General features: G+C 44.1%; 3 protein-coding genes across 3 annotated transcripts in view; 2 read left to right on the top strand and 1 right to left on the bottom strand.

The window, feature by feature from the left end:
* itga4 (integrin alpha 4) overlaps positions 1–3,703 on the top strand; it is a 60,543-nt gene extending 56,840 nt beyond the window's left edge. Inside the window, exons 27-29 of the mRNA XM_079563008.1 lie at positions 1,773–1,871; positions 1,968–2,087; positions 3,140–3,703. Coding sequence (XP_079419134.1) covers positions 1,773–1,871; positions 1,968–2,087; positions 3,140–3,235 — 315 coding nt within the window. The 3' untranslated portion in view covers positions 3,236–3,703. The remainder of the gene's footprint in view (positions 1–1,772; positions 1,872–1,967; positions 2,088–3,139) is intronic.
* LOC306968267 (uncharacterized protein) overlaps positions 1–27,500 on the top strand; it is a gene marked incomplete at its 3' end in the record, with an annotated part of 106,004 nt that overhangs the window by 32,243 nt on the left and 46,261 nt on the right. The gene's annotated exons all lie outside the window — the stretch shown is intronic.
* The window catches only part of cerkl (CERK like autophagy regulator), a 45,679-nt gene continuing 27,033 nt past the window's right edge, over positions 8,855–27,500 (bottom strand). Inside the window, exons 5-14 of the mRNA XM_079563610.1 lie at positions 24,204–24,267; positions 20,794–20,927; positions 19,742–19,816; positions 15,267–15,444; positions 14,995–15,060; positions 13,682–13,752; positions 13,526–13,637; positions 12,691–12,787; positions 10,247–10,479; positions 8,855–8,976 (exon numbers count right to left, since the gene is read on the bottom strand). Coding sequence (XP_079419736.1) covers positions 8,898–8,976; positions 10,247–10,479; positions 12,691–12,787; positions 13,526–13,637; positions 13,682–13,752; positions 14,995–15,060; positions 15,267–15,444; positions 19,742–19,816; positions 20,794–20,927; positions 24,204–24,267 — 1,109 coding nt within the window. The 3' untranslated portion in view covers positions 8,855–8,897. The remainder of the gene's footprint in view (positions 8,977–10,246; positions 10,480–12,690; positions 12,788–13,525; positions 13,638–13,681; positions 13,753–14,994; positions 15,061–15,266; positions 15,445–19,741; positions 19,817–20,793; positions 20,928–24,203; positions 24,268–27,500) is intronic.

Below are 27,500 nucleotides of genomic sequence, written 5' to 3'. Positions count from 1 at the left end.
AGGTCATGAGGTGGGGTCATGAGGTCATGAGGTCATGAGGTGAGGTCATGAGGTGAGGTCATGAGGTCATGAGGTGAGGTCATGAGGTGGGGTCATGAGGTCATGAGGTCATGAGGTGAGGTCATGAGGTGAGGTCATGAGGTGAGGTCATGAGGTCATGAGGTGGGGTCATGAGGTCATGAGGTCATGAGGTGAGGTCATGAGGTGAGGTCATGAGGTGAGGTCATGAGGTGAGGTCATGAGGTGGGGTCATGAGGTGGGGTCATGAGGTCATGAGGTGAGGTCATGAGGTGAGGTCATGAGGTGAGGTCATGAGGTGGGGTCATGAGGTGGGGTCATGAGGTCATGAGGTGAGGTCATGAGGTGAGGTCATGAGGTGAGGTCATGAGGTGGGGTCATGAGGTGAGGTCACGAGGTGAGGTCATGAGGTGAGGTCTTGAGGTGAGGTCATGAGGTGAGGTCTTGAGGTGAGGTCATGAGGTGAGGTCATGAGGTCATGAGGTCATGAGGTGGGGTCATGAGGTGGGGTCATGAGGTCATGAGGTGGGGTCATGAGGTCATGAGGTGAGGTCATGAGGTGGGGTCATGAGGTCATGAGGTCATGAGGTGAGGTCATGAGGTGAGGTCATGAGGTGGGGTCATGAGGTGGGGTCATGAGGTGAGGTCATGAGGTCATGAGGTGAGGTCATGAGGTGAGGTCATGAGGTGGGGTCATGAGGTGAGGTCATGAGGTGAGGTCATGAGGTGAGGTCATGAGGTCATGAGGTCATGAGGTGGGGTCATGAGGTGAGGTCATGAGGTGGGGTCATGAGGTGGGGTCATGAGGTGAGGTCATGAGGTGAGGTCATGAGGTGAGGTCATGAGGTGAGGTCATGAGGTCATGAGGTGGAGTCATGAGGTCATGAGGTCATGAGGTGAGGTCATGAGGTGAGGTCATGAGGTGAGGTCATGAGGTGAGGTCATGAGGTCATGAGGTGGGGTCATGAGGTCATGAGGTCATGAGGTGAGGTCATGAGGTGGGGTCATGAGGTGAGGTCATGAGGTGGGGTCATGAGGTCATGAGGTGAGGTCATGAGGTGGGGTCATGAGGTCATGAGGTCATGAGGTGAGGTCATGAGGTGAGGTCATGAGGTGGGATCATGAGGTGAGGTCATGAGGTGAGGTCACGAGGTGAGGTCATGAGGTGGGGTCATGAGGTCTTGAGGTGGGGTCATGAGGTCATGAGGTGAGGTCATGAGGTGGGGTCATGAGGTCATGAGGTGGGGTCATGAGGTCATGAGGTGAGGTCATGAGGTGAGGTCATGAGGTGGGGTCATGAGGTGGGGTCATGAGGTGAGGTCATGAGGTGAGGTCATGAGGTGGGGTCATGAGGTGAGGTCATGAGGTGAGGTCATGAGGTGAGGTCATGAGGTCATGAGGTCATGAGGTGGGGTCATGAGGTGAGGTCATGAGGTGGGGTCATGAGGTGGGGTCATGAGGTGAGGTCATGAGGAGGTTGTGGCTGCACGATCCTCAGCACAAGCACAAATGTCAGGGAATCCAATAATCCACACATGAGCATACTTTTTTGGAAAAAACAGTTGTCATGCTAAGGTCATGCTGAGGTCATGCTGAGGTCATGCTGAGGTCATGCTAAGGTCATGCTGAGGTCATGCTGAGGTCATGCTGAGGTCACGCTGAGGTCATGCTGAGGTCATGCTGAGGTCATGCTGAGGTCATGTTTCGGTGACGGTCTATGATAACCACATTTTTTCCGATTGTGTCTGTGTCAGGGTCGACACAGCATAATGAAGTTGGAGAGCGCGGCGTTTGTGACGTCTCCGGCTGAAGACCAGCACACGGTGATGAGGAGTGAGCAGTCCACAGCTCAGGTAAACCACTCCTCTTACTACCATGAGTGTTTAAGCTCTCTAACCACTCTGTCCTCCGTCTTTCCGCCCATTAACCCATGTGCTGTGTGTGTGTAGGCCCAGGTGGTGGCGCTGTTCTCTCAGAAGCCCTCTGCTGCGGTCAGGGTGCTGCTGGTGGTGGTCAGCCTCGTCGTGGGGCTCCTCATCCTGGCTGCACTCATCTACTGTCTTTGGAAGGTACGCAAGCCCACTAGAGACCACCATCAATGTGTTGTTTCAAAAAAACAAAAAATAACTGCCCGCTGATCATAAAGACCGTATTGGACCCTGAAAGTAGTGAAAAGTGATTATGAACTCATCATCACTGTGAAGAATTGGGAGTTAGACATTTTTAAAGATTTGATCCACAGCTATCAATTTAAGATGCATGAAAAAAAAAAAATGAAAAAAAGAAAACTGGTATAGGGCCATTAATACATCATGTTCACTACATGGAAAGGTAGAAATGTAGATGACAATTGTGTGATATCTAAAAACAAATGTGTTCAATTCTATTTAAAATTATTCATTTATTTATGTTGTTTTTGACTAAAATAAATAATAAATGAACATGGTTAATGTGGCTTATGAGACAGATGTTTCAGAGAATTCAATCCCCTTCAGTCGGTCTTAATTTTTACATATTACAACATATTTTAATTTAGTTGTAGTGTATATTACTGGTCATTTAAGTAAAGATTTAGTCAAATAATTCCATTCAGTTTTTGTCTGGTTTTAGTCGACTAATTTTGCATGTAAAGTCGACTAAATCTCAACTAAACTTAGTCAACTTTACATTTAGAATATTTGATATAATTTAAATGATATTATTGATTTAGTGTTTTTTAATCAATGAAAATATCTGGATTTAGTCTCATTGATTTAGTTTTAGTCTAATTTTAGTCAGCAAAAAGTATTACTTTGACCAAAATGATGACCAAATGTTGTGATGGGCTTCAAGGCTTTCCTGCCAAAAAGTCTCATCGAACTCTCTGAGCTGTTTCATTCTGTTTGAACACTGACCTCTTGTGGACAGTTATCAAAACAAAATTGTTGTTGTCTTTTCCCTGAAAGTCTAAGCTTCCCTCCAAACCATGTACTGTTGCTGCTACAGGATTGGCCGTAGGCATATCTGTTAGCAAAAGCAGCATGCTGATTAATGAGCTTTTATTGTAGATTTTTCATTTAAAATCATTTATGCCCTTAGCAGTCGTCAGATTGTTCCACGTATGTTGTGTTGTGTGTTTCAGGCGGGCTTCTTCAAGAGGGAGCTGCAGAAGAAGAAACTGCAGCGGGACAGCTGGGACTATGTGCCTAAACTGGGCCCCAGAGAGAGCTTCTCCTAACACTCACACAGGGGAACACGTCAGGGATGTCCACTGGGCCCCGGGCTTTTTTTTATCAGCCTTTCCAAAACTACTGCGTACTTCCACTGATCCACGGCCCCACGGACTGGCCAGAGTGACCGGCATGGAGCTGTTGGAGTGGGGGAAGGACGGACTGAAGTGAGAGGAAGTGCCCTGTGACCTCTGACCTTCAGGGGTCATACGACTGCCTGCACTGAACAGTCAGAGCACAGACTAATAAACAGCAAAAACAGTCCGACTGAACCTGGAGAAGCCACGTCCTGTCTGTGTCTACTGAATGTTTTCATGCAGAGGAGAAGCAGCTGAAGCCACGGTTCAGTCACTTCTGTCATTTAGAGACATAACATGCAAAATCATCTTTCAGCAGCTTTTCACCACCTTAGAACCCATTAACCCAGCCATACGCCATCCAAACACTCTGGATTGGCGTTTTGCTTCATGCCCACAATGATCAAAAGTTTTTAGCAGACAGACAGACATTTTTCACTGTAATTTAATAAAAATATTAAATGACAGAAATACTAAAGTACAATATAATGAGTGTGTTTACATGTACTCAAGTTTCCCCGTTTCAGAAACCCCAAGATAGCAGTTTTTCCGGTAGTGAGAAACCTGTATCTTCCCATTTGTTGCCCATGTGCTGTTAATTGTAAACAAACATGGCGGCGACTAGTCCGAACATGAGTGTGAAGAGCTCCTGTTTCTGAAGTCAAGAGGAGATGGCGTTTTGTATTATTGCATATTTAAGATGGAAAGAAGCATCTCAATGTGGATTTATGTCGAACTGTCGCAGATCATTTCAAGGCAGCTTATTTTATGTGTAAAAATAGCAAAACCTGCCTACATTCTCTGCGACTAAATCTAGATGATGCATAGAGCCAGGTTAAAGTAAAGTATTATCTTAAAGCTGCCCTCAGCTATTCCATTTTTGCAGGACTGGCATGGTGGCATTCCCACATTGCATCATTAGATGTGCCACCTTTGAAACATTGAGCTAGCTTTGTTCCACAGAGGCAGACGAGCGCCGCCTCACCCCCAACAAAACCCTCCCCTGCCCTCCCACCATGATAGCACAAACATGCAGGGGTCGCTAATGTTTGAAGCAGCAACAGTTAGCGGCTAACACAGTCAGAGTTTAGCATTCATGGCTAACGCAGTCAGAGTTTAGAATTCGCGGCTAACGCAGTCAGAGTTTAGCATTAGCGGCTAGCCCAGTCAGTCTCGCGTTCGCGGCTAACGCTGTCAGAGTTTAGCATTAGTGGCTAAAAAAGTCAGAGTTTAGCATTCATGGCTAACGCAGTCAAGTTTGGCATTAGCGCCTAGCACAGTCAGAGTTTAAAATAAGCGGCTAACACAGTCAGAGTTTAGCATTAGTGGCTAGCACAGTCAGAGTTTAGCATAAGCGGCTAACACAGTCAGAGTTTAGCATTAGCAGCTAGCACAGTTAGAGTTTAGCATAAGCGGCTAACACAGTCAGAGTTTAGCATTCGTGGCTAACACAGTCAGAGTTTAGCATTAGCGGCTAGCACAGTCAGAGTTTAGCATTCGTGGCTAACACAGTCAACGCAGAGTTTAGCATTAGCGGCTAGCACAGTCAGAGTTTAGCATTTGTGGCTAACACAGTCAACACAGAGCTTAGCATTCGCGGCTAGCACAGTCAGAGTTTAGCATTCGTGGCAAACACAGTCAACACAGAGTTTAGCATTATGACTGAGGTTTACTAAAGAAACATGCGACCTGCTCTGATGCAGCTGAAATCCTCAAGAAATGCCTGTTTGTTTAATAATACAATATCTGAAGCACGCACCGAAGTGTATGAGGCGTTCAAATTGTATTTGGAAAATTAACGCTCATCAAAGAACTGCATCAAAGTTGCAGTTCAGCAAATGGCCTCAAAATGTTTACTTTGCTGCATATTTTATTTATTCTGCTGATAAATGTGTTTTGCACACAGGATTATTGACACTTCCCTTCTGTCTTTGAACGCATCACAAGAACAGCGTGTGGAGAGGAGTGAGGGGCGTGGCTGAGGGGAAAGTCAGGTGACATTCACCTACTGATGAAAAACAAACTCAGGAGTAACAGCTGAAGGCAGCTTTAAAAACAGGGTTTTATTTTCCTACATAAATCAAAGATTTGTTTAAAGGGGATTTTGCCAATGTCTTTTGTTTTTTTAATCAGCTAGTTATTTGTAAAAAAAAAAAAAGAAAAGAAAATTAAACATTCCATGTTTTGGGGGTTTTAAACTAAGGCAAATAAAGCAAGGCCCTCTGCTGTAGCTTCTTTTGTAAATAGGAGATTGTGAAAAGATTTTAACCAAAATGACTTGTTTGTATTTATATTGTTTCTCTCAGAGCTGACGCTGATCTGCCGCCGCACACACATCCGTCCTCCTAATGACTACTTTCTTATTCAATCCAGAGACATATTTCTACAGAGTTTATAATGTTTAATACTGCTGAAAGTTTGTTTTATTAAAGTCTGCTGTCACACTGCTGGGGGTCATGTCTTTGTGTCACTGCCGCGGGGGTCACTGTGCTGCGAGGTCACCGCTCACTGTGCTGCGGGGTCACCGCTCACTGTGCTGCGGGGTCACCGTAACCTTAACCTTAACCCTAACCCTATTCTAACCCTAAAACCACATCTTGACCCTCAAACAGTCCTTCAAATAAGTGAGGACCGCCTAAAATGTCCTCACTCTTGGTCTACAACTGGTTGATGTCCTCACTTTGTGGGCCTTTACAAGTACGCACACACATCCCATTACACATTTTTATTTTTAGCTTGTAGTCATTGCTGTTGGATATTTTAGTTCATTTTAAGGAGGGTCTTTGGTCGTTCTGCTCCTTCTGTACCTTCTGTACCTCAAAGACCTGAAAACCAAATGTGTCCATAAAGAAAACAGACAGTTGTAACTCCCCAGTCTCTGTTTGTGTCACTGACTTTGTGCACACGCAGATCACTCACATGAATATGTCTGTTTTTAAATATTTTCCTTATTTCCTGGCAAACTGTCGTTTCCTTTAATGTGTTGCCCTGGGGCAGGCTGGCAGAGACGTGGCTTTTCACCGATCACACTATTGCACTACTCACCACAAGGGGGCAGTGTCGAACCACTCACTACTACAGCCGGAAGGATTTTACTTTATTTTTTACAGTCTGTTTTACTCTCACAGATTCACGTTTACATGAAAATAAATAAATTATAGAATTGTACAAGATGAAATGAATGAATGGGCATGTTTTATCTGATTCTACAACTAAAACATGAAATTTGTCCTGGACAGAAATGCAAAAAACCTGATATCCTATTCAGAGTGTTTTCATTTCCTAAAATGAGTCCTCATTAAGATAAGCTCTGAAATATTATAATTATATTGGACACCCATGTTTTTTGTTTTGTTTTTATCATTAGTACCTGTCCCTCAGTCTCATTTCCATCACATGCAGACTGTAACTTCATGAGTTTGTTTTAACACATCAGCAGAAACAGCAGGAACATCTCACAGGGCTGATAATAATTAGTCATTTCTGAATAAACATTAGAGAAAAACATTTCTTTGGTTTATTTTGTGGTACATACAGCAGGAACCAGATATTTAAATACACTTTATTAAAAAGACACATTTGCATTTTTTTTTATCACTGTCTGACATGAAACCAAAATTAACTTTCAGCTCAATTAGAATTTATTTTACATTATTTCTCTTTGCTAAATGCCAGAAGGATGAGAGATACATTTTTCTTCATGGTTTTCTATTACGTTGTACAAAACCAAAAGCTTGCATACATTTCATTAATATTTGGTAGCATTGCCTTTAATCTGTTCGTTTTTGGGTCAAACCTTTTGGATGATTTCCTTCCACAAGCTTCTCAATATAGGTGCAGGAGTTTCGGTCCATTCCTCCAAACAGAACTGGTGTAACTGAGACACATTTGTAGCCACCTTGTGTGCCTATGCCTTTTCATCTGGATTGAGATCTGGACTTTGTGATGACCACTTCCTTAAGACACTTTGTAACCAGTATTGGCCGTTTGCTTTGGGTCATTGTCCGTTCGGAGCAATCTGCGCCCAAGCTTCCTGGCTGATGTCTTGAGATGTTGCTCCAATATTTCCACATAGAGTTCTTTCTTCATGATGTCATCTATTTAGTGAAGTGCACCAGTCCCTCCCACAGCAAAACAGCCCCACAGCATGATGCTGCCCCCCCAGTGTTTCACTTTTGGGATGGTGTTCTCAGGCATTTTCCTCCAAACATGATCATGGTCATTATGGACAATTTGTTTTTATTTTATTTTCCCGTCAGACCACAGGATATGTCCCCAAATCAAGTCTTCATCCTTGTGTGCAGTTTCTTTTCTCTGTTTCTTTTAGAGTCAGAGCTTCTTCCTGCAGAGTTCCCTCTCTAACCATGTCGGTGCAGGACTTGTTTCCCTCTGGATAATGACAAACTCTTACCAGGTTCAGCATCTTCACCAGGTCTTTTGTTTTTGTTCTTGGGTTGATCTTCACATTTCAGACACAGCACGTTCATCTCTGGGACACAGAACCCGCCTTCTTTCTGATCTGTATGAGGACTGGACATTTCCATCATTGTTTTAACCAATGAACCTGAACCTTCAAGTGTCTTGAAATTGCCCCTAAGGATGAACCAGACTTGTGCTTCCAAGGTCATGACATCTTCATCTGGGCTTTCCCAAGTTGTTTAAAGGTATAGTAATCTTAACGTAACTTCTGACTTTGTCGAAAGTAACACAGTCTCTCTCTCATTCTTCTGGAATTTAGCAAATATAAAGAATTTTGAAAATTCTAATACACCTAAAAAAAGGGAAAAAAACATGCTATGTGTCTTTTTATATATTGTATGTAAATATCTGGTTCTCACTGTATAAGGCTAAATGCTAAATCTAAGCAAAGCAACAACAGGAGATTTTCAAAGAAATGTGATGTTTAGTCATGACCACCATATGTTTGTCTGTGTGATGGAATAAAACAGTAGAAAATGCCCTGAATTGGCTCAAATCACTGATTACAAAGATGTTTACTCTAGTTTCAATAAAAATCAGTCCTGAAGCTTTTTTGCTGTGACAAGTCATGTCCACAACGCAATGTTATTTCCATCACTAAACTAGAATACATAGCAATACCACTGTCAAAGTAGAAATCAGAAACTAAGAAAGTAGACATTATACAGTAAATATAAATGTTTAATTTTGACCAAAAGTACAAAAATATCCAAACGCTCATTGTTTTTTAACTCCACTTTTATGCTTCTGCACTTCCTGTGTGAGGCCCTGTGTGAGGCCCTGTGTGAGGCCTCGTGTGAGGCTCTGTGTGAGGCCCTGTGTGAGGCCCTGTGTGAGGCCCTGTGTGAGGCCCCTGTGTGAGGCCCCGTGTGAGGCCCCGTGTGAGGCCCGTGTGAGGCCCCATGTGAGGCCCTGTGTGAGGCCCCGTGTGAGGCCCTGTGTGAGGCCCCATGTGAGGCCCTGTGTGAGGCCCCGTGTGAGGCCCTGTGTGAGGCCCCTGTGTGAGGCCCCGTGTGAGGCCCCGTGTGAGACCCTGTGTGAGGCCCCTGTGTGAGGCTCCGTGTGAGGCCCCGTGTGAGGCCCCTGTGTGAGGCCCCGTGTGAGGCCCTGTGTCTCAGATACAGCCGCAGGAGGCCGTGGACTCGGCCTGTTCCACCTCTTGTCCGTACAGACACAGGAGGCGCGGGTGGACCCTGAGGACGACAAATTCAGAGTAAAACAAATGGACATAAAGTTCTGAGAGAGACTTTAACACATTGGCAAATGTTCAGTTCAAGTCCATTTTCAAAGACAACATTGTTGACATGTTTTGACACACGCGTGTTATCGATCTCTTTTCATCGCGTGGATTGAAGACTTTAACAGGATGTTTCTCAGCCGTCCATGGATCAATTTTGACCATTTAAAAACTCGGAAATTTTTTAAAATCTCGAATGTTTTGCTCTTTCTACGAGAAGCCGCTCTGCTTTGTCAAACACGCTCCAGAAAGGGAGAGAGAAGTGTCGGGTTACAGCTGTTCACTACACACCACGCCCCCTCAGACTAAAAAAAAGAAGAAAAAAAACGTAATAATACATAAAATGTCCAGATTGTGACTCTTCACAAGTTTTTGATGGTCATTTATTTCACGTCTGTTCATCACAGAGCTACCATCACCACACATAAGGAGTATTAGAGTGTTAATATGCTCTCAGCGTATTAAAGTCCTACGCTGCACATTAATAAGGTCTTTAAATATGGCGCTGGTTAAATGTTTCTAGAAGGGTCCGTTGTCGCAGATGTGTGCAGTCTCTAATGTGTGCATATGGCACTTTTCTTTCCGTCCTCACTGCGCTGATATTGCTGCGATACCACCCCCTGGTGGCTCAGTGTGAAAAAAGTCTATAACATTAGCAATGAGTGCAGTTTTTTCACTTCTACTGAACAATTTGCGGTGAAAAAACCTCCACATGGACCTGATTTAGGCTCGACTTTATTGGTGCGTGATAAATATGTTAAAGAGGGGGTATTATGCTTTTTTCAATCACATAGCACCAGTCTATATCACACTACAATGATGACCAAACCTTCTGTTGGTCTGTAAATGCAGTAAATTAGAATAACTGCCTTGAATAAAATGTCTCTCTCAAAATGGCTGTAGTGAATGTCTTGAAATAGGCCTCTGTCTCTTTAAGAACCTCTGACCTTTTCCGACACGCCCCCTCCACACGCTGTCTGTGGCATCAGTGGGGAGGGGGTTCTGCTGAGGGGCAGTGGTTGGTTACTCGGCTGGTGACGAAAGCTCGGAGGCGTCTCCAGGAGGTGGGGGCGTTCCTAGGCTAGGCCACGCCCCCTTGTATGACGTGTTGCCGTCTGTAGAAACCATTTCTATGGTTACAGATATGTTCCATCAGCAGAGAAACCAAGCAGAAACCCTCTAAACCTGCCCCGGTCTGTTTGAGTCCACACACATCATTACTTCACCTGATGAGGACTTCATGCCCGAGCCGCACCAGCTCTCCGTCCATGTTCCAGGGAAACGCACCCGTCCCTGATTGGATGGCGGGATCGGAGCCGCTCTCTGATTGGACGATGGGCAAGGCGCTGCTCTCTGATGGGACGGGCTCCTCTTCGCTCTCCTCTTCTGCACCAATCAGAGCGCGGGGGCGGATCCTCACGGCGGTCACGGTGTGGGCCTCCACAAACGGGAAGTCCAACTGCAGAACAACAGAAACATGAGCTATTCACCTCATTCCGCCCTGTTTGTGCCATGAATCAGCACTTCCTTTGTCTTGACTAGTGCTGTCAATGGATTTGCTGTGACTGAAGGCACGGGGGAAGACCAGACAGGTCCTAAAGAACTCGTCAAAGCTAAGGTAAGAACATATCTCAGTATGGAAAAACGGTGGCCTATTCCTTTAACTAATGTGACGACGTCCACAGGAACTTACGGAATAAGGTGAATAGGTCGCGTTTCCACTGACTGAAAATAGTCCCTCGGAAAAAGAGATTGTTTTTAACATCAGTAGGATTTTTCAAAAATTAAAAACTTACTAAACAAAACAAAAACACGGCTAATTCAAGTTCACAGCTGTAAATATTTATTTCTGACTGTTTGTTAATTTGAGAGAAAAGGCAAACAATGTCAATGAATTTTACCAACATTAAAATGTGAGCATATTTTTAGAGCTTGGCCAGCACAAAGCAACAACAAAATAATCAATAGTAAGGGGATAAAGGTTTAGAGAACAGTTCTTCAGAGCTCCAGTAGGGGGCAGCACAGTCTCGCCGTAAGCCTTTGATAAATCCCGTGTAGAAACAGTTCATTTTCAGGCAGTGTAAAATAAAAATAAGGGTTTTGCAAAATGAGTGAGTAAAATCTGTGAACGTCGGTTAGAATGTAGAAGCTCTGACTCTTTCCTGTCGATAATTCATCAAGATATGATGTATGACTGTATTAAGTGTTGGTTTGGTTGTTATTTTCTTTTTTATTATTTAAAGGTCAGGTCTGTAGGACAAACTCAGTGGTTTGAATAAGGCACAAAGTTATAATTATAACATTTATTGAACAGATTTCTCTGACGGATTTACTTAAAGTGCACATGACAGGTTTTAATCCTTTTGTAATTACGTCTTAGTTAAATGGATAACATCCGTTAAAAATCATAGATTTATTTCAATGAAGCAGCATTTCAATGAAGAAACATTGGGAAGAAAAGTTATTTTTATTAAAATATTTAAGTTAATTACATAGAGATGACGAGAGGTTTTCTTCATCGGCTAGGCCACGCCCTCCTGTCTGTATGTATAACATGGTTGGCACGGTAACAGTTTAAAAATGTTTACCTCTTATCTATGTCACTTCCTGTCAGAGTCCAATAAGGAAATGAAACAAAAAATGTCAAACTCTAAATGCTGGGTAAGATTTGAGCAAAATCTTATGAATAATTGTGTTAACAATGTTTCAGCAAAACTTGTGTCTAATGTCTCATATGCACTTTAAGTATTTTTATCAGCAAAATGATGCTTTCACTTTTACTTTTATTGAAGTCATATTTGACCAGTAGTATCTGTATTTTTACTCAGGCAACAAAGGTTAAGGACACAACTGTATGTGGTCGTGTATGACGGAGTTTCATCAGTTTGTAAACACTGTGGATTACCAGATCTTCTGCCTCAGTTCCCAATAAACCTAAAAGGACTCTCTCTGATGTAGATACTGACTACCAACATCCCTGCTCCTGTCCTCAACCGCCAAAACAACACCTGAGCCTGTCTTTGGTCTGGTCAGGTGCTTAACCTCTGACCTGCCGACACGGCTCAGTCACAGAGCGCCGCCACACATCGAGATTAGCCCATTTGAGCCTGGTCCAGCCCAATCCAGCCTGGCTCTGGACCCACTGACCTGCTTTCTAAGTATACTCCACCGAGGAGCCTGAGGGGACTGGACTTCCACGGAATCTTCTCCCTGTCTCCATATGTGTTGCTTTTCCCCCTTGACACCGGTCAGTCCTTACAGCGTAGTCCAGGGTCAGAGCTGCCGTTGAGCCGAGAAGGCGTTTTAGAAATGCCTCGTACAGCGCAGAGGGCGGGTTACGCCGTGTGTCGGGAGTAAGCAAGCTTTATTAAAGCTTTATTATTAGTAAGTTGGACCACCAGAGTTAAAACTGAAATAGGGTTCATGCACCAACAACTAAACGATCTCATTAGCTTCTGGTCACCATGTTAAAGGAGCAGGGAATGATTAGAACAATAAATTCTTTGCTGCTCAAATGAGGGATTATAAGGAAGAAAGTCACATGTTTTTATTAATAGCATGTGGAGCCGTAGCCGTCGTCACCCAAAAAACAAATTAAATCCAACTTTATTTTTATTGAAAGTTTTGCATTTTAGCCATACTCCTCCTCCTCCACAGTGGGTTCACATACCTGACCAGTGGGGGCGCTGTATCTCTTTAGATGTTTGATGAACTGAGTTCTGGAAGTGTTGCCCACGGCGATGAGTGCAGCGCTGCCATTGGCCAGTCTGAAACCAGATGTCAATACTTATTATTATTATAGTTCAGTTAGAAGAAGTTGTATCATGCATTACTCAGGCTCAGCTCTGCAGTAAAATGGTCAAACTTGCATAAAAATGAAGGTGTTAGGGGCCAGTCCTCTGGGCGTGTGGGGGTCAGTCTCACCTGGTGTTAGGGGCCAGTCCTCTGGGCGTCAGTCTCACCTGGTGTTAGGGGCCAGTCCTCTGGGCGTGTGGGGGTCAGTCTCACCTGGTGTTAGGGGCCAGTCCTCTGGGCGTCAGTCTCACCTGGTGTTAGGGGCCAGTCCTCTGGGCGTGTGGGGGTCAGTCTCACCTGGTGTTAGGGGCCAGTCCTCTGGGCGTCAGTCTCACCTGGTGTTAGGGGCCAGTCCTCTGGGCGTCAGTCTCACCTGGTGTTAGGGGCCAGTCCTCTGGGCGTGTGGGGGTCAGTCTCACCTGGTGTTAGGGGCCAGTCCTCTGGGCGTCAGTCTCACCTGGTGTTAGGGGCCAGTCCTCTGGGCGTGTGGGGGTCAGTCTCACCTGGTGTTAGGGGCCAGTCCTCTGGGCGTGTGGGGGTCAGTCTCACTTCGTGTTACGGGTCAGTCCTCTAGGCGTGTAGGGGTCAGTCTCACCTGGTGTTAGGGGCCAGTCCTCTGGGCGTGTAGGGGTCAGTCTCACCTGGTGTTAGGGGTCAGTCTCACCTGGTGTTAGGGGCCAGTCCTCTGGGCGTGTGGGGGTCAGCCTCACCTGGTGTTAGGGGCCAGTCCTCTGGGTGTGTAGGGGCTCAGACAGGGGATGGACATGACGCTGATGTTCAGGTACAGCCCTTGTGTGGTCGTCCAGGACTCCTCTTCCTCCTCTGAAAATATCAATCAGAGGGAACACTCAGTATCACTGCAGAGCGTTGACACAGTGTATTATACTTTACAGATCGGAGACCTGAGTGGGCAGAGTCCACCTCAGAATCTTCACTTCTGCAAAGACATCACAAGAGAAGAACACAAGAGCCATGAGTGTGTTTGTGTATATGTTTTTACTTTCAGTATTGTTGTAGTTTGAAAGGTTTGAAATGAAATAAATTAAAACTAAATGTGTTGGCAATCTGTGATGTCCTTGGATCGCTTCCTTAGTGATCATCAGATGTTCAACCTGGATTTAAAATTGCCTATATTTTCAGCGACAATATCGAAATAATGGATTGCTTTTATTTTTGTGACATATAAGAAACAAAGACTTTTTCCGGAGGGACTTTGGATCTTTGAATAGCTAATCATAAGTGAAAAAAATTGTAAAACCACAAATTTTGCCATGTTCATTTTGTGTGTTAGCGTGTGTGTTAGCGTGTGTGTTAGCGTGTGTGTTAGCTTGTGTGTTAGCATGTGTGTTAGCGTGTGTGTTAGCGTGTGTTAGTGTGTGTGTTAGCGTGTGTGTTAGCTTGTGTGTTAGCGTGTGTGTTAGCGTGTGTGTTAGCGTGTGTGCTAGCGTGTGTCTTAGCGTGTGTGTTAGCGTGTGTGTTAGCGTGTGTGCTAGCGTGTGTCTTAGCGTGTGTGTTAGCATGTGTGTTAGCGTGTGTGCTAGCGTCTGTCTTAGCGTGTGTGTTAGCATGTGTGTTAGCATGTGTGTTAGCCATTTATGAAGCTGTGTTGTAGATGTCAACTCCTTATAACTGCATCGTGAAGTAACTTCACTTATTGCTGTGATATTATATTTCTACTACTGCTAAACTTGCAGTAGTTGTCTTGTCTTGGTTGGAAAAACACCTCCAGAAAATACTTATATTTCTCACAAATTGAGTACTTCATAGTGGTAGAGGTACAATATATCATATAGATGCCTATAATTGACTTTGGAATGGCTACAATAGCATGATACAGATCCTTTAAGGGAGGGAACTAGCAAAAAATCTCACCTGCCGTGTCTCGCCTAAAAGAGAAATGCGAGTTAAAGAGCCTTTAGAAACGTTATACACTTTGTACCGCAAAGTTTGTTTGTATACTTTATTGTCCCTGTAGGGAAATTTGTCCTCTGCATTTAACCCATCCTTCGATGCCACTGAGGCCACCCGTAAGGAGCAGTGGTCGACGGCAGCGCCGCGCCCGGGGACCCATCTCCATAATGTGGAGCCAGGCTGATGGCCTATTGCACATGTTTTTAGTGGTAGGGGAAACCGGAGTATACGGAGGAAACCTACGCAGACACGGTCTTAAAGGTCTTACTGAGCTCTGAAGGGATCTGTGCTGGACTTCTTGGTCTTCACGAAGGACAGCTGGCAGTCTTCTGGTCTGTGACACAGAGGACAAATATGAAGTTCAATTGCAGCTTCAAATTCTTATTCCATTTCTAAGCAGTACAAATAGCTGTATCACGTTTGCTACTAAGGCCATATTTGTTTATGTTTTGAGTTGTAAAACTGTTTAGTTCCTCTTCTGACGTAGCGATCTATGACCTGCCGTGTCCCGCGGTGAGGCCTTCACCCTTTGACCCTTACCTGAGCTTGGCGAGGGTTTTGACCACAGCGTAGTCCCTCCTCTGAGCCGACGGCATCCAGCGCCTCTTCTCCGCGCACGCCAAAGTCCGGCCGCCAAAGCCGAGCATGGCGGAGAAACCGTAGCGCACCAGCCGCCCCTGAGACCAGAAGCTGCACATGTCCACCTGCTGGACGCGCCCTGGACAGAGGCGGGAGGACATCGAGTTAGTCGGGCCGGACTACATAGGGAAGTCAAGGCAAATGCGGCGGTCAGTGACAGTACAACTCAGTGCTATGTTTAAAAGGAAGTAAGAACATTTCCACAAGCACGATGCGAAGGGAGCACAAAGGACCGGGACTGAAAGGTGTGTGGCCGTAAGAAAACATCTGCAAAGATTCTGGACCAATGGAAGATGGTGATGTGGTCCAGGTTTTCCTTGTTCCAGAGTGATGTTGTGCATCAGGGGAAGAAGAGAGGCCCAAAGAATGAGACCAGCTGACAAACTGAATATCATGAATGACCAGGTTATTCCATCAACGGATTTCTTCTTCCCTGATGGCATGGACATATTCAGAGATGACAATGCCAGGATTCATCGGGACAGAGTGTTAAGGTCTGTATCCAGGGGTGACTGCAATGTTCCTAAAAGAAAGTCTGCCTTCCCTCAATCAGCCTTTTCCTATAAAGCGATCAAAGAATGGAATGGGCTTTCAGACAATCTAAAGAACAATGCAGATTTTCACAGCTTCTCACAGGCTCAAAGATTGGCTTTTAGACCAACCAGTCCTGCCCACACTAAAAGTACCAAACGGGTATTTGGCCATCAGACGATACCCTCGCGGGTACCATTTGATGGCTATTACACTGTATTGTGTTTTATGTGTTAAAAGGATTTTGACAGAAAAAAAGAAACTGTTGCACTCCATATATTTTGTGCACTTTATAACATTGCACACTAATTGGTAGTTTTCACTTTGTATTTGTATATTGCACTTTATTTGTAAACTGCCTTTTTAACTGTGTTATGTAATTTGAATTGGATATTAGCATAGCGCTAAATCTGGTGCTGCACAATGTAACTGCACATTGTAACTAAACAACATAGTGGGGGAAAAAGTATTTGGTCAGTTTCCCATAGACTTTCTATTGGATTTTGTCCAAATACTTTTTTCCCCACTGTAATTGTCACTCCTGGATTGGCCACCACTGAGTCCAGATCTTAACCCCATTGAGAGTCTTTGGGATGTGCTGGAGAAGGCTTTGCGCAGTGGTCACACTCTGCCATCATCAATACAAGATGAAAACTTCAGGCAACACTGGATGGACATAAATCTTTCGACATTTCAGAAGCTTATTGAAATAATGCCAAATATTAGAGCGAGGGTGACTCGCTCTAATATTTGAACTAGTTTTTAGAAGTCTTTTAACCTATTATGATTTATATATATATATTTAGGCTTACCCTGATATCACTTTGGAAACGTTTATTTTAAGCACTGTTTAAATTGTATTTCAGTGTCATTTCTTCACAAATGAACTCTGCCGCTCCGTTCTAATTCCTACCAACACCAAAAAGCAAGCAGCATAGATTTATATAGTTGTCCTCTTCTGGCCATATTAACGCCAGTGAATTTTTTTTCTTCATATATTTCAGGCAAGGCATTCCACAGTGGAGCACAAGGAAGACAAAGACTTGATGTCAAATCAAAAACACATTTAACACCAAAAGAAGCAAGTTCCAATTTTGCTTGAGAGGGAGGGGGAAGAAGAAAACGTATTTAATCCCACCCCATAACATTTTATACTAACAATGGAAATAGGCAACATCAACAATGGTAAGGAAACAAAAGCGCACATAGTCGACCAAACATGAATGTAATGAAGACTCATTCTCTTCAGTATAGTGACCAGGCGTGATGTTCATATAACAGTCTAAATCTCTGGATAGTTTGGTATTGCTGGAGTTGTATATCCAGTTTGTTCCAGAATTGTACCCTGCATACAGACACAAAACCTTTTCTGAGTGAATTGAGCAATGTGAAATCTCCACATCCTCTCTAATGATGCACTCTCTCGAAGGTATGGGAGTACCAAGTGAAGTATAAGGTCGGAGTGAATTCTCCTCGAGTTATGGTTTTGCTTTATTTAAGTGATTTGAAGATGCAGAGCGTTGCCACACATCAATAGCTAGGCAAACAGTACACTTTCCAGAGCCCTTCTTAGGGATTCTTGAGCAGATTTAAGTGATTTAAAACTGATAGCGAGTAAAAAATGACTCAGGCTGTCAGGCTAATTCCACGTCGGTGGGAGGAGACTTCACGCCACTCTTTTAGCCCTCATAAAGTCTGTTTTATTTATTTGATTAAAAGCTTGCAGTAGAGGCTTCTCCAAAATGGTCTGTACTCCTGGCCCAGAAGGTGATCACCACCCCGATGGCCATGAAAGAGTTCATTCCTACTTACATCAACTTAGTTTTGGGGCTAAAGCGCCCCCAGTCAATGAGTCAATACATGATTCCCAAACGCGAGGAACTGGGAGACAAAGAAAAGTGAAAACATAGACTTAACACCGTCCCGTGGTGATTGAACTTTCCACCAGAGAGAGATCTGCAGTGCCATCTGTGCCACACCTGGGGCCCCACCCCACCCATATGCCCCTGGGTTAGGTTACAGAGCGCCCCCAAAAACCAAAACGGACCCCAGAGAAATGCTTCGATGGGGGAGTTAAAGTTTCAAGTGTTTCAAAGGCAAACCCAGGCTGAGGATCTTTCATTGTTAAGAGCAGGAACTCTACAGAATTCAGTGTGGTCCTGCTCCAGAGGCTCTTGGCGTAAATGGTCAATTGTCTCAACTTATAAGGCTCTTATCCACCTACATTAGGCACTCAAATCACTTAAATCACAGAAAAATACCAGAATCTGAAGAGGACTCCCTAAATCAGAGGTGCCCAAGGTGTGGCAGCCATTTAGTCGAGTAGCGAATGAGCAAACAAGAGACAAAGACAGCTAGCTGGAACACACACATGAAGTATTTCCCAGCGTTTTAAATCCCACAGCAGCAGCAGCAGATGCAGTATCATAACCCTCCCTGATGATATGTCAGTACCTTTGGTGTATAAGGGCCTTCCCAGTTCGACTGGATTCATTTGAAAGGCTGAGATGCACCCAGAGCACACTTGGCTACTTAATATTCGAAAAACCAAAGGGCGTAATTCAGCGCTCCCGATTACAGCTGTTTGTCAGAGTCTGATGCTGGTAGAATCGGTAGAATGCACTGCAAAGGTCAGTCTTTTCTTACAATAATGATGTTTTAGTGGTGCAGACCCTCCTCAGTGAGAGTATTTATAAGCTGTTGGGGACGCTAGCACTAGATTCGCTAGCATTAGCAAATGCGTTGCAATTAGCCTTTTAATTGAATCAAGGTTATGACTGTACAACAGAGATGGCATGGCCGTATATGACTCAATATGATAAATTAAGATGCTTTTCGACAGTGATTACATTGTCTGGCTCATTGACGCTGATTAACTGATTGACACTGATTTGACTTACATTTATCTAAACATGCGGCCGCTCTCACTCGCACTGTCATGCGCAGTTCGCCTCAACTGTGACCTATTACGTATTTCAGAGGAATGAGGAATTGTCACACATCAAAATAGTAGTTTTTACTGGAAGTTCAATATTCTACACATTTTCATGAGAGACAGAGCTTCCATAAAGGTTCAGAGGTTCAGGAACACTACTGAATTTATGATTATAATGAAATGATACTTCTGTGAGGCCTGTCTGACTATGTAGCTTTCCACCCAAATGATTTTGAAGGAAATTATCCTGAAACCTGAGCATTTGAATGAGGACTCATGTGCATATCAAACTATTAGATGATAAGGTTTCTCCCAGTTTTAAAGGTATAGGCCACCGTTTTTACATACTGAGATATGAGATATCTGAGATATCTTCACTCTACTGCGCAGTAATCTTCACTCTACTGCGCAGTAATCTTCACTTTACTGTGCGGATGCCAAATTACTCCTGGTATTATTACGCCTTACAATATAGTTCCCCCTTTTATCCGCTTATAAAATCCACATTGTTTAATTTTGTGTAATTATTCTTTGTAGTAACCACACGTACCAACATTTAAATAGGGAAAACGTGGAAGAGCTTGGTAGCTTCTATCTTGACCTGTTTTGGAGCAATAGTGGAGAGAGGGAGAGGCTAAATGCTAACGCCGTCTGCGCTGTGTTTACGTGATTGAAGACACGGGTGAAGATCAGACAGGTCCTAAAGACCTCGTCAAAGCTAAGGTAAGAACATATCTCAGTATGTAAAAACGGTGGCCTATTCCTTTAAGACTTTAGTGAGAAATCCATTCCTTTTGAGCTAAATGAAGAGCGTTCCATTCATTTGGGCTGTAGGCCTCTCTGCCTCTGCTGCCATGTAACTGAAGGGCTTTACACCCGACCAGTGGCTCGAGCCCTAGTCCCTACTTACCCAGGATGATGTGCAGTGTGGCAGTGACCGGATCCCTCACTCCATGAACCGAACAGGACACAATGTCTGTAGACCCTGAGAGGAAAAGATTCATAAAAACTTAACATTAACTGTCAACATAAACCCAGTTTTTAGCTTAACTTTGGACAGTTGGGGATGATGCCCAGGGGAAGAGTCCCTCTGGAGGGTACCGACCTGTGGGGATGATTCAAGGTGGAAGAGTCCTTGTGGGCTCCCTCTGGAGGGTACTGACCTGCGGGGATGAATCCCAGGAGAAGAGTCCCTCTGGAGGGTACTGACCTGCAGGGATGATGCCCAGGGGAAGTGTCCCTCTGGAGGGTACTGACCTGCAGGGATGATGCCCAGGGGAAGTGTCCCTCTGAAGGGTACTGACCTGCAGGGATGATGCCCAGGGGAAGGCTCCCTCTGAAGGGTACTGACCTGCAGACATGATGCCCAGGGGAAGTGTCCCTCTGAAGGGTACTGACCTGCAGGGATGATGCCCAGGGGAAGGCTCCCTCTGAAGGGTACTGACCTGCAGGGATGATGCCCAGGGGAAGGCTCCCTCTGAAGGGTACTGACCTGCAGGGATGATGCCCAGGGGAAGTGTCCCTCTGAAGGGTACTGACCTGCAGGGATGATGCCCAGGGGAAGAGTCCCTCTGGAGGGTACTGACCTGCAGGGATGATGCCCAGGGGAAGAGTCCCTCTGAAGGGTACTGACCTGCAGGGAAGATGCCCAGGGGAAGAGTCCCTCTGGAGGGTACTGACCTGCAGGGATGATGCCCAGGGGAAGAGTCCCTCTGAAGGGTACTGACCTGCAGGGAAGATGCCCAGGGGAAGAGTCCCTCTGAAGGGTACTGACCTGCAGGGATGATGCCCAGGGGAAGAGTCCCTCTGAAGGGTACTGACCTGCAGGGATGATGCGCAGGGGAAGAGTCCCTCTGGAGGGTACTGACCTGCAGGGATGATGCCCAGGGGAAGAGTCCCTCTGAAGGGTACTGACCTGCAGGGATGATGCCTAGGGGAAGAGTCCCTCTGAAGGGTACTGACCTGCAGGGATGATGCCCAGGGGAAGAGTCCCTTTGGTGGGCTTGTCCAGGGCAGAGCCAGTGTCCAGCTGGGCTCGTAGCACCAGGGCGTGGCAAAGCTCGGCCACAGAGCCGTCCCCTCCGACCAACACCACCCTGCAACAAGACAACATGCATTATTCAGACCTTTTACAGCATCAGTGTTCATAAACCATGGGTCATGACGTAAAAAAACATGAAGAAATGGAGGACATGGAAAACACATGCTTGAAAAGTCATTTGGGACTGTAATCCTATTAAAGTGCAGTGGAGTTATATGATGCGAGTTGAATGGATATCGCACAAAGGGCCGCAGTGATGCAGTCTGACCAGAGAGTCTTTTAATAGTACATCCATGGAGTAGACAGATAACTCCACTTCCTGATTAGCTGACGTTGATGTGTCACTATGGAGACGGTCAGGCTATTTGGCAAATGTGAGCTTTACCAAATACACACACACACACACACATGCAGGGCTAGCTTAGCAGCGGTGAGCTAATCTCCTCTGAGCACATTAAAGTTTATGAGGCTGAGCACTAAAGCGGCTTAAACCCACGCAACAGCTATGTCTGATAGTGCTGCAAGTAGGTCCGCTAGTCACTGTTAGCGTTTGCGTGTTTTAGCCTCATTACAAAGATATTAAACATAGGTCTGGATGCTAGTTTTGTAAGAGATTCTCAAGTTCATTGCTACCATCCAGTTTAATCTAGGCATCTTGAATAAATATGTGAACAAAGATCAACATTAAAGTTGTTACCTGGCTAAAGTGAAAACATTAGAGGAACAAGCAACAAGCCTCCCATGATAGATTCACTGAGAATTCTCTGTAATTTACCGATTTTGTGAATGTTTTTTTATCTGTTGCTTTTTCCCCCCTTAACAATTGGCCTTAGGTATATTAATCATGCTACTGGCTTCTATCGCCGCCATGGCAAGTGGACGAGTGAATAACCCCAGACTTTGCTCAGTCTTTAGTCTCCGGAAGAAAGTAAAGTCTGAGGTGTGGGATTTTTGTGTATTTACAGCAAGAGAAAGATGAAACTCCCACAGGCAGAACGCCTCAAGCTAACACTATTGCACCGTTTGTAAAGCTACAGACAGAAAAACTTAGGGTAACATAAAAGGCTGAATGAAACGTGCTTCAGTCAGAAGCTTTCTCTCAGTTTGTCACAGTTTGCTTGTCTTTACCAGGCAGCAAAGTCGATTGAGGTATTTGGTGCTAGCTTGTAGCACCGCCTGACTCTACTGTATTGTTTCTTCTGAAATAATTATACCAACGTTTTGCTGACACGACCTAAGCCTTGAATTATTTTCAATTTGTTAAAGTAGTTTTTGAATAATTATGGAAGGTATAGATTTTTCTCCAAATTGTTTTCCCCCTTAACTGTTTTCAAACATGACCATATATGGGCGATTCCAGAGATGGCGTCTGTATCTATACTTGAATTTAAACTCCCTGTAAAGAAAAAATGTTTTGATAAGTTTTGAGTTGAAATAGCAGACGATGAAGATGAATATTTCATCACCCAATTCCCAAAAGTATCGTGCTAATATCGTTAATCGCAAATACTTGCCAAGATACTCGTGACCCAAAATTTCGTTTCATCCCTAGCCTAGCCTGGTCTTAGCCATCCGTAAACTCCGGTCAATTATAATTGCCCTGCATGTTACGTCTGGGTCTGATCTCAGTGGGTGCGTTACATCGGTTGACGTTCTACCGACCATTCAGCGAGCGGGGGAGGCGGGGCTTGTAGGTGACGTCAAGCATTTGCGCTGATTTGCTGGTTGCAGTTTGGCAATGGCGGCGGATACGAAAGTAATGGAAGCTCCTCCTGGCTCGGCTCCCAAATATCCAGAAATTAAAAGTGAAGCCCTGGAATGTGGTAAGGAATGATCCCAGGAGTTATAATGGCGGCTTCACTCACTCGGGCGCATCACATATGTCACGACCAAACGCGAGCGAAAGTCAGATCCAATGGTTTCAAAGGACTTCACCCCTCCCACCTGATAACGGAGCTCAATTGAGAAAGTCCAGACCCTTATACGAAACGAAGTAAGTACGAGGGTATGGTAAAACCAGGCTATCCCTAACCGTGATCCAAATAAAAATGTAATTTCTCATATATCGTATAAAATGTAGTATTTTCCACACATGTTTTTAATTGAACAGGCACTAGATTTGACTTAAACATGGATATGATGATTAAAACAACCCAACAACATTCATTCTAACAGATTCCAAACTCAGTGAAAATGGTTCCGCGACCCACCAGTTGAGAATCACTGGTTTAGAGTGTTACAATGAATATGTGTGACGTAGACTGAGCGGAGGAAGAGCAGCTGAACCAGGACGCTGCTCAATAAAACCAAAACATGAACCTGAACCCGGCAGCTGGCGTGGCTCTGTTTGGCTAACGTTAGCTTATGCCCCTCAGACAGACAGATTTCTACAGTGATGTTCAGTTTATTCTCTATAGATACAGACGGCATCTCTGGAATAGCCCATATATGGTCATGTTTGAAAACAGTTAAGGGGGAAAACAATTTTGAAAAAATCTTAACTTTTTCTAATTATTCAAAAACTACTTTAACAAACACTGAATTATGAATATAGTTTCTTCTAAATAAAGATACAAAGACATGGAGAGGAGCAAAGTGGTTCAACAGCCCATAAATACATAAAAAAAACGGAGATGCTAACTTGATGCTACATGTTAGCATCGGGCTAATGCTAGCTCCTTTGAATGCTAACAAAAACTACAACTGCCTAGTACAGAACAATCTGCTGTGAGAAAATATCCATATGGACCCGATTTACACGTGACTTTATTTGTATGTGATAAATACAAAAATGGTTAAAAAGAGTGAAATATTGTGTTTCCCAAAAGATTCTATTTTCCCCCTCGGTTAGGCCACGCCCCCTTCTATGACGAGATGCCGTCTGTATCTATTGTAGGTTGTACATTAAAGGTGAGAGAAAGGCCCCGTCACCCTGGCCTCCTTGGCGTGTGGCCGGTGTCTGGCCTGAGGCGTGTCTGGGTCAGTGTGTTTTGCGGTCAGGAGTTAGAAAGGACTGACCGGGCTTAGTGCTATTTCAGAGCACACACTCAGCTGACCTCCCCAGGCTCTCTTCATGCACACAGTCCACGTGTGACACTCAGATAGACGGCTGTAGAGAAGTCATAATGATCAACTTCAATGAACACATGAACGTAATAACCTGTTCCAGCCATTTCCATGTTTTATGTTTCATGTTTGTGAACCTGTTCTCAGACAACGGCAGTGAACCTATTCTGATTCTGAAAATGTAGAAATACTTCTCAAAAATCGTTCATCTTCGCGTACACCTTTACCTTGATGTAATGGTTGTTTTAAACCCTCACTGACTCACCCGTCGAACTGCTCCAGCTTGCACTCCGTTATCAGAGAGAGAGCGTGACCTTCCTTCTCCGTCACTGCACACACAAACAAAGGTTATGTAAGTCACCATGGCAACAGCCAACAGAACTTTTATGGTCGACGGCCACTGCGGGCTGGTGGTTTCCGAGAGTTACCGGGCCTCCAACCGACGTGACATTTTAAACGTTTGTCCGACAATTTCTGCTGTAATCAATGAAGGCCTAATATTAAAGCTGCATTATGGAACTTTTTATACGGAAATAAAGTTGATACCAGTGCGTATTTGACCCAGCAGCCGCATGGGTGGTTAGCATAGATACAGACGGCATCTCGTCATGGAAGGGGGCGGGACTTCGCCAAGGGGGAAAATAGAATCTTTAGAGAAACACCATTTTTCACTCTTTTTAGACATTTTCTGGTGGAATATGAACTTATTTATCACGTACAAATAAAGTCAAGTCTAAATCGGGCCCATATGGATATTTTCTCACAGCAGATTGTTCAGTAGAAGTGAAAAAACGGCAGTTGTAGCTAGCGCTAGCAAACCCTTAGCATTAGCCCGATGCTAACATGAAGCATCAAGTTAGCATTCTCCGTTATTTATGTATTTATGGGCTGTTGAACCACTTTGCTCCTGCCCATGTCTTTGTATCTTTATTTAGTAAAAAACTATATTCACAATTCAGCGTCTGTTAAAGTAATTTTTGAATAATTAGAGAAAGTTTAGATTTTTCTCCAAATTGTTTTCCCCCTTAACTGTTTTCAAACATGACCATATATGGGCAATTCCAGAGATGCCGTCTGTATCTATGGCACCTTTACTTTCCACCCCGGTGGCCTCTATTTCTATTTCCTTCTCTATTTGGTTTTCTGGAAGGAACATGCACGTAAACATAGAGACAGTTCCATCAGCAGTGAAAACCTACCAGCAACCCTAAAAACAACTGACCCCGGAGCGTCCTAGAGGCCAGCGGGTCACTGAAAGGTCAAATACGCACTAATATACATGCACACAAAGTTACATAATGCACCTTTAATATGGATTAAAATAGAAATTAAAGCAAAAATATAAACACTGTTTGGGCCTATTTGATTGAATTTATCATTGCAATATAATCCGTCTGATTTGAGGTTGTGGTCGTTGTGAGTGAACCCTGTGTTTGTGTGCGTTTCCCCAAAACACACACAATAGATTCCCACCTTTGCTAATCACAAGCGATGTGATTAGAGCAGTGGTTCTCAACCTCAACAGTTCACTAGGATCGTGACCCCCGCCTGGGTCAGACCATGGGAAAAACAGGGACATTAACCTATATAATTCTTAAAAAGCATAGAAAAAACAATGGCTAAAATAAAATGAATCAAATTTAGAACAAATAATAGCACCCTGGTAAATAGCATGTATGCTACAATACCATAGTAATAATATATATTTTTTATATATATATGCTCTGGTGACCCCCCAAATCTGTCTTGCCAACCCCTTGAGGGTCCCGACCCCCAGGTTGAGAACCCCTGGATTAGAGGACACAGTAGACACATTTGAAACATTTGGCTTGAGGTTTATTTTACATTTTGCTGTGTTTTTAATATTGCCTTAATCTTAATTTACCTTCAAAATGCAAACAGGAAGTAGCTGGGACCCTACACTGGCCAACAGGAAGTTAGCCATAAAAACATTACGCACACTGAGCCTTTTCCCAGTTTTCCCATCTTCCCAGAAGCAACGCCTCATTTATATAAATCAGTTGCCTGTTGCCCACCACCTGCATGTTGGTTTAATGGTTTATTTGGTCGGAACAGTGCATGTTGATGAACATACATGGGTCTCATGCATGTAAACAAGCCACAGCGGATTGTAGCCTTGTGCTAATTTCCATCCGTCGTCCCCCATGCTCACTCTCAAACACACTCACATTCATCCTGGCCTATTGTACATGTTTTTAGTGGTAGGGGAAACCGGAGTACCCGGAGGAAACCTACACAGACACGGGGAGAACATCCAAACTCCACACAGAAAGGCCCCGTCCCTGGTGGGAATCGAACCCGGACCTTCTAGCTGTGGAGCACAAGCACTAACCGCTGTGCTACCGTGCCGCCCATGTTGTGTTTCACTCACACAGATTACACATATTTTCAGTAACTACAAGGTCTTAGCTTTCAATTGAGGCATTGCACCGTCCTCTAGGCTGTAAAACGAAAAAAGAAAAGAAAAAAGTGTCAAAAAGCATCTAAAAAGTGACAAAAAAGGGTCTGAAAAGTGATTATAAGAAAAATGGGACAAAATGGGGTCTACACTCTGGATTTCCTCAGATTGCGTTTCCTCTCTGTAGCCTCGCGGCGGGATCATGTCCCCGCGAGCCCCAGCGGACAGATGGAGGGACACTGATATCGGCTCCATGTGTGGTCAGTCACCGAGAGGGACAGTGGACATTTCACCATCTGCCACTGGAGACGGGCCACGTCCACCACACGGGACAGACCCAAGACTGAATCTGAGGAGTCGTGTTTGTCACTAACATGAGGGAATAAGCTGCGCGTTAAAAAAGGACCTGGTCATTCTGCGTTTGGAACACTTGTAACATTAAAACAGGGGAGTTTTTACTGAGATTCACTATCTCTTTTTCAGAGAGGACCCTATTGTACATGCTTTAGCAGTAGGACTGGGTAAGAATACTTATACCTGAACATATACTTTTTCCAATATCTGAAATCTTTGTCATCTAGAACCAGAAAACAGAACAATAATGTGTGGAAGATCTGCAAATGTACAACATCGAGTTCATTTCCAATGTCAGAAATGTGTGAAAAAATGGGCAACAATAGGGGAAAAATAAGAAAAATTGGGGGAAAATAGGGAAAATATTAATAATAAAAAGTAGGCAAAAATGAGAGGGGAAAAAATGAAAAAGAATTGGCAAAAATGGGGCAAACATTGGGTGTTTATTTTTATTTGTTTTAAAGGGAAAAATAAAATAAATAAATTGGGGAAAAATGTGTGAATTTGAGCTAAAAACTCTAAGTGTAGAGGTGAAAGGGTCGCTTTTTTTAAGGTTTTAGTCCCGTGACTGTGTGTCTCCACAAAACCAGTCCGATATTGTTCTTATGATTATTGGCCCCATTTATTGGACCAATTCCTTTATTGCATAAACTTAAGTTCCACTTGAGACGGTGAGTTACCTCTGTAATGCTTTATAATAAGGGGACATGAATTCATGCATGAATTTGCCCCGAAAAATGAAGCGTCTTAAGAGATGCAGAACCTGAGCTTAAAGCAACTTTCTAGACC

The sequence above is a fragment of the Gobius niger genome (assembly GCF_951799975.1).
Source record: "Gobius niger genome assembly, chromosome: 9".
NCBI lineage: Eukaryota > Metazoa > Chordata > Actinopteri > Gobiiformes > Gobiidae > Gobius > Gobius niger.
Note: the sequence above shows the minus strand (reverse complement) of the source record. Positions and strands in the feature narration are given on the sequence as shown.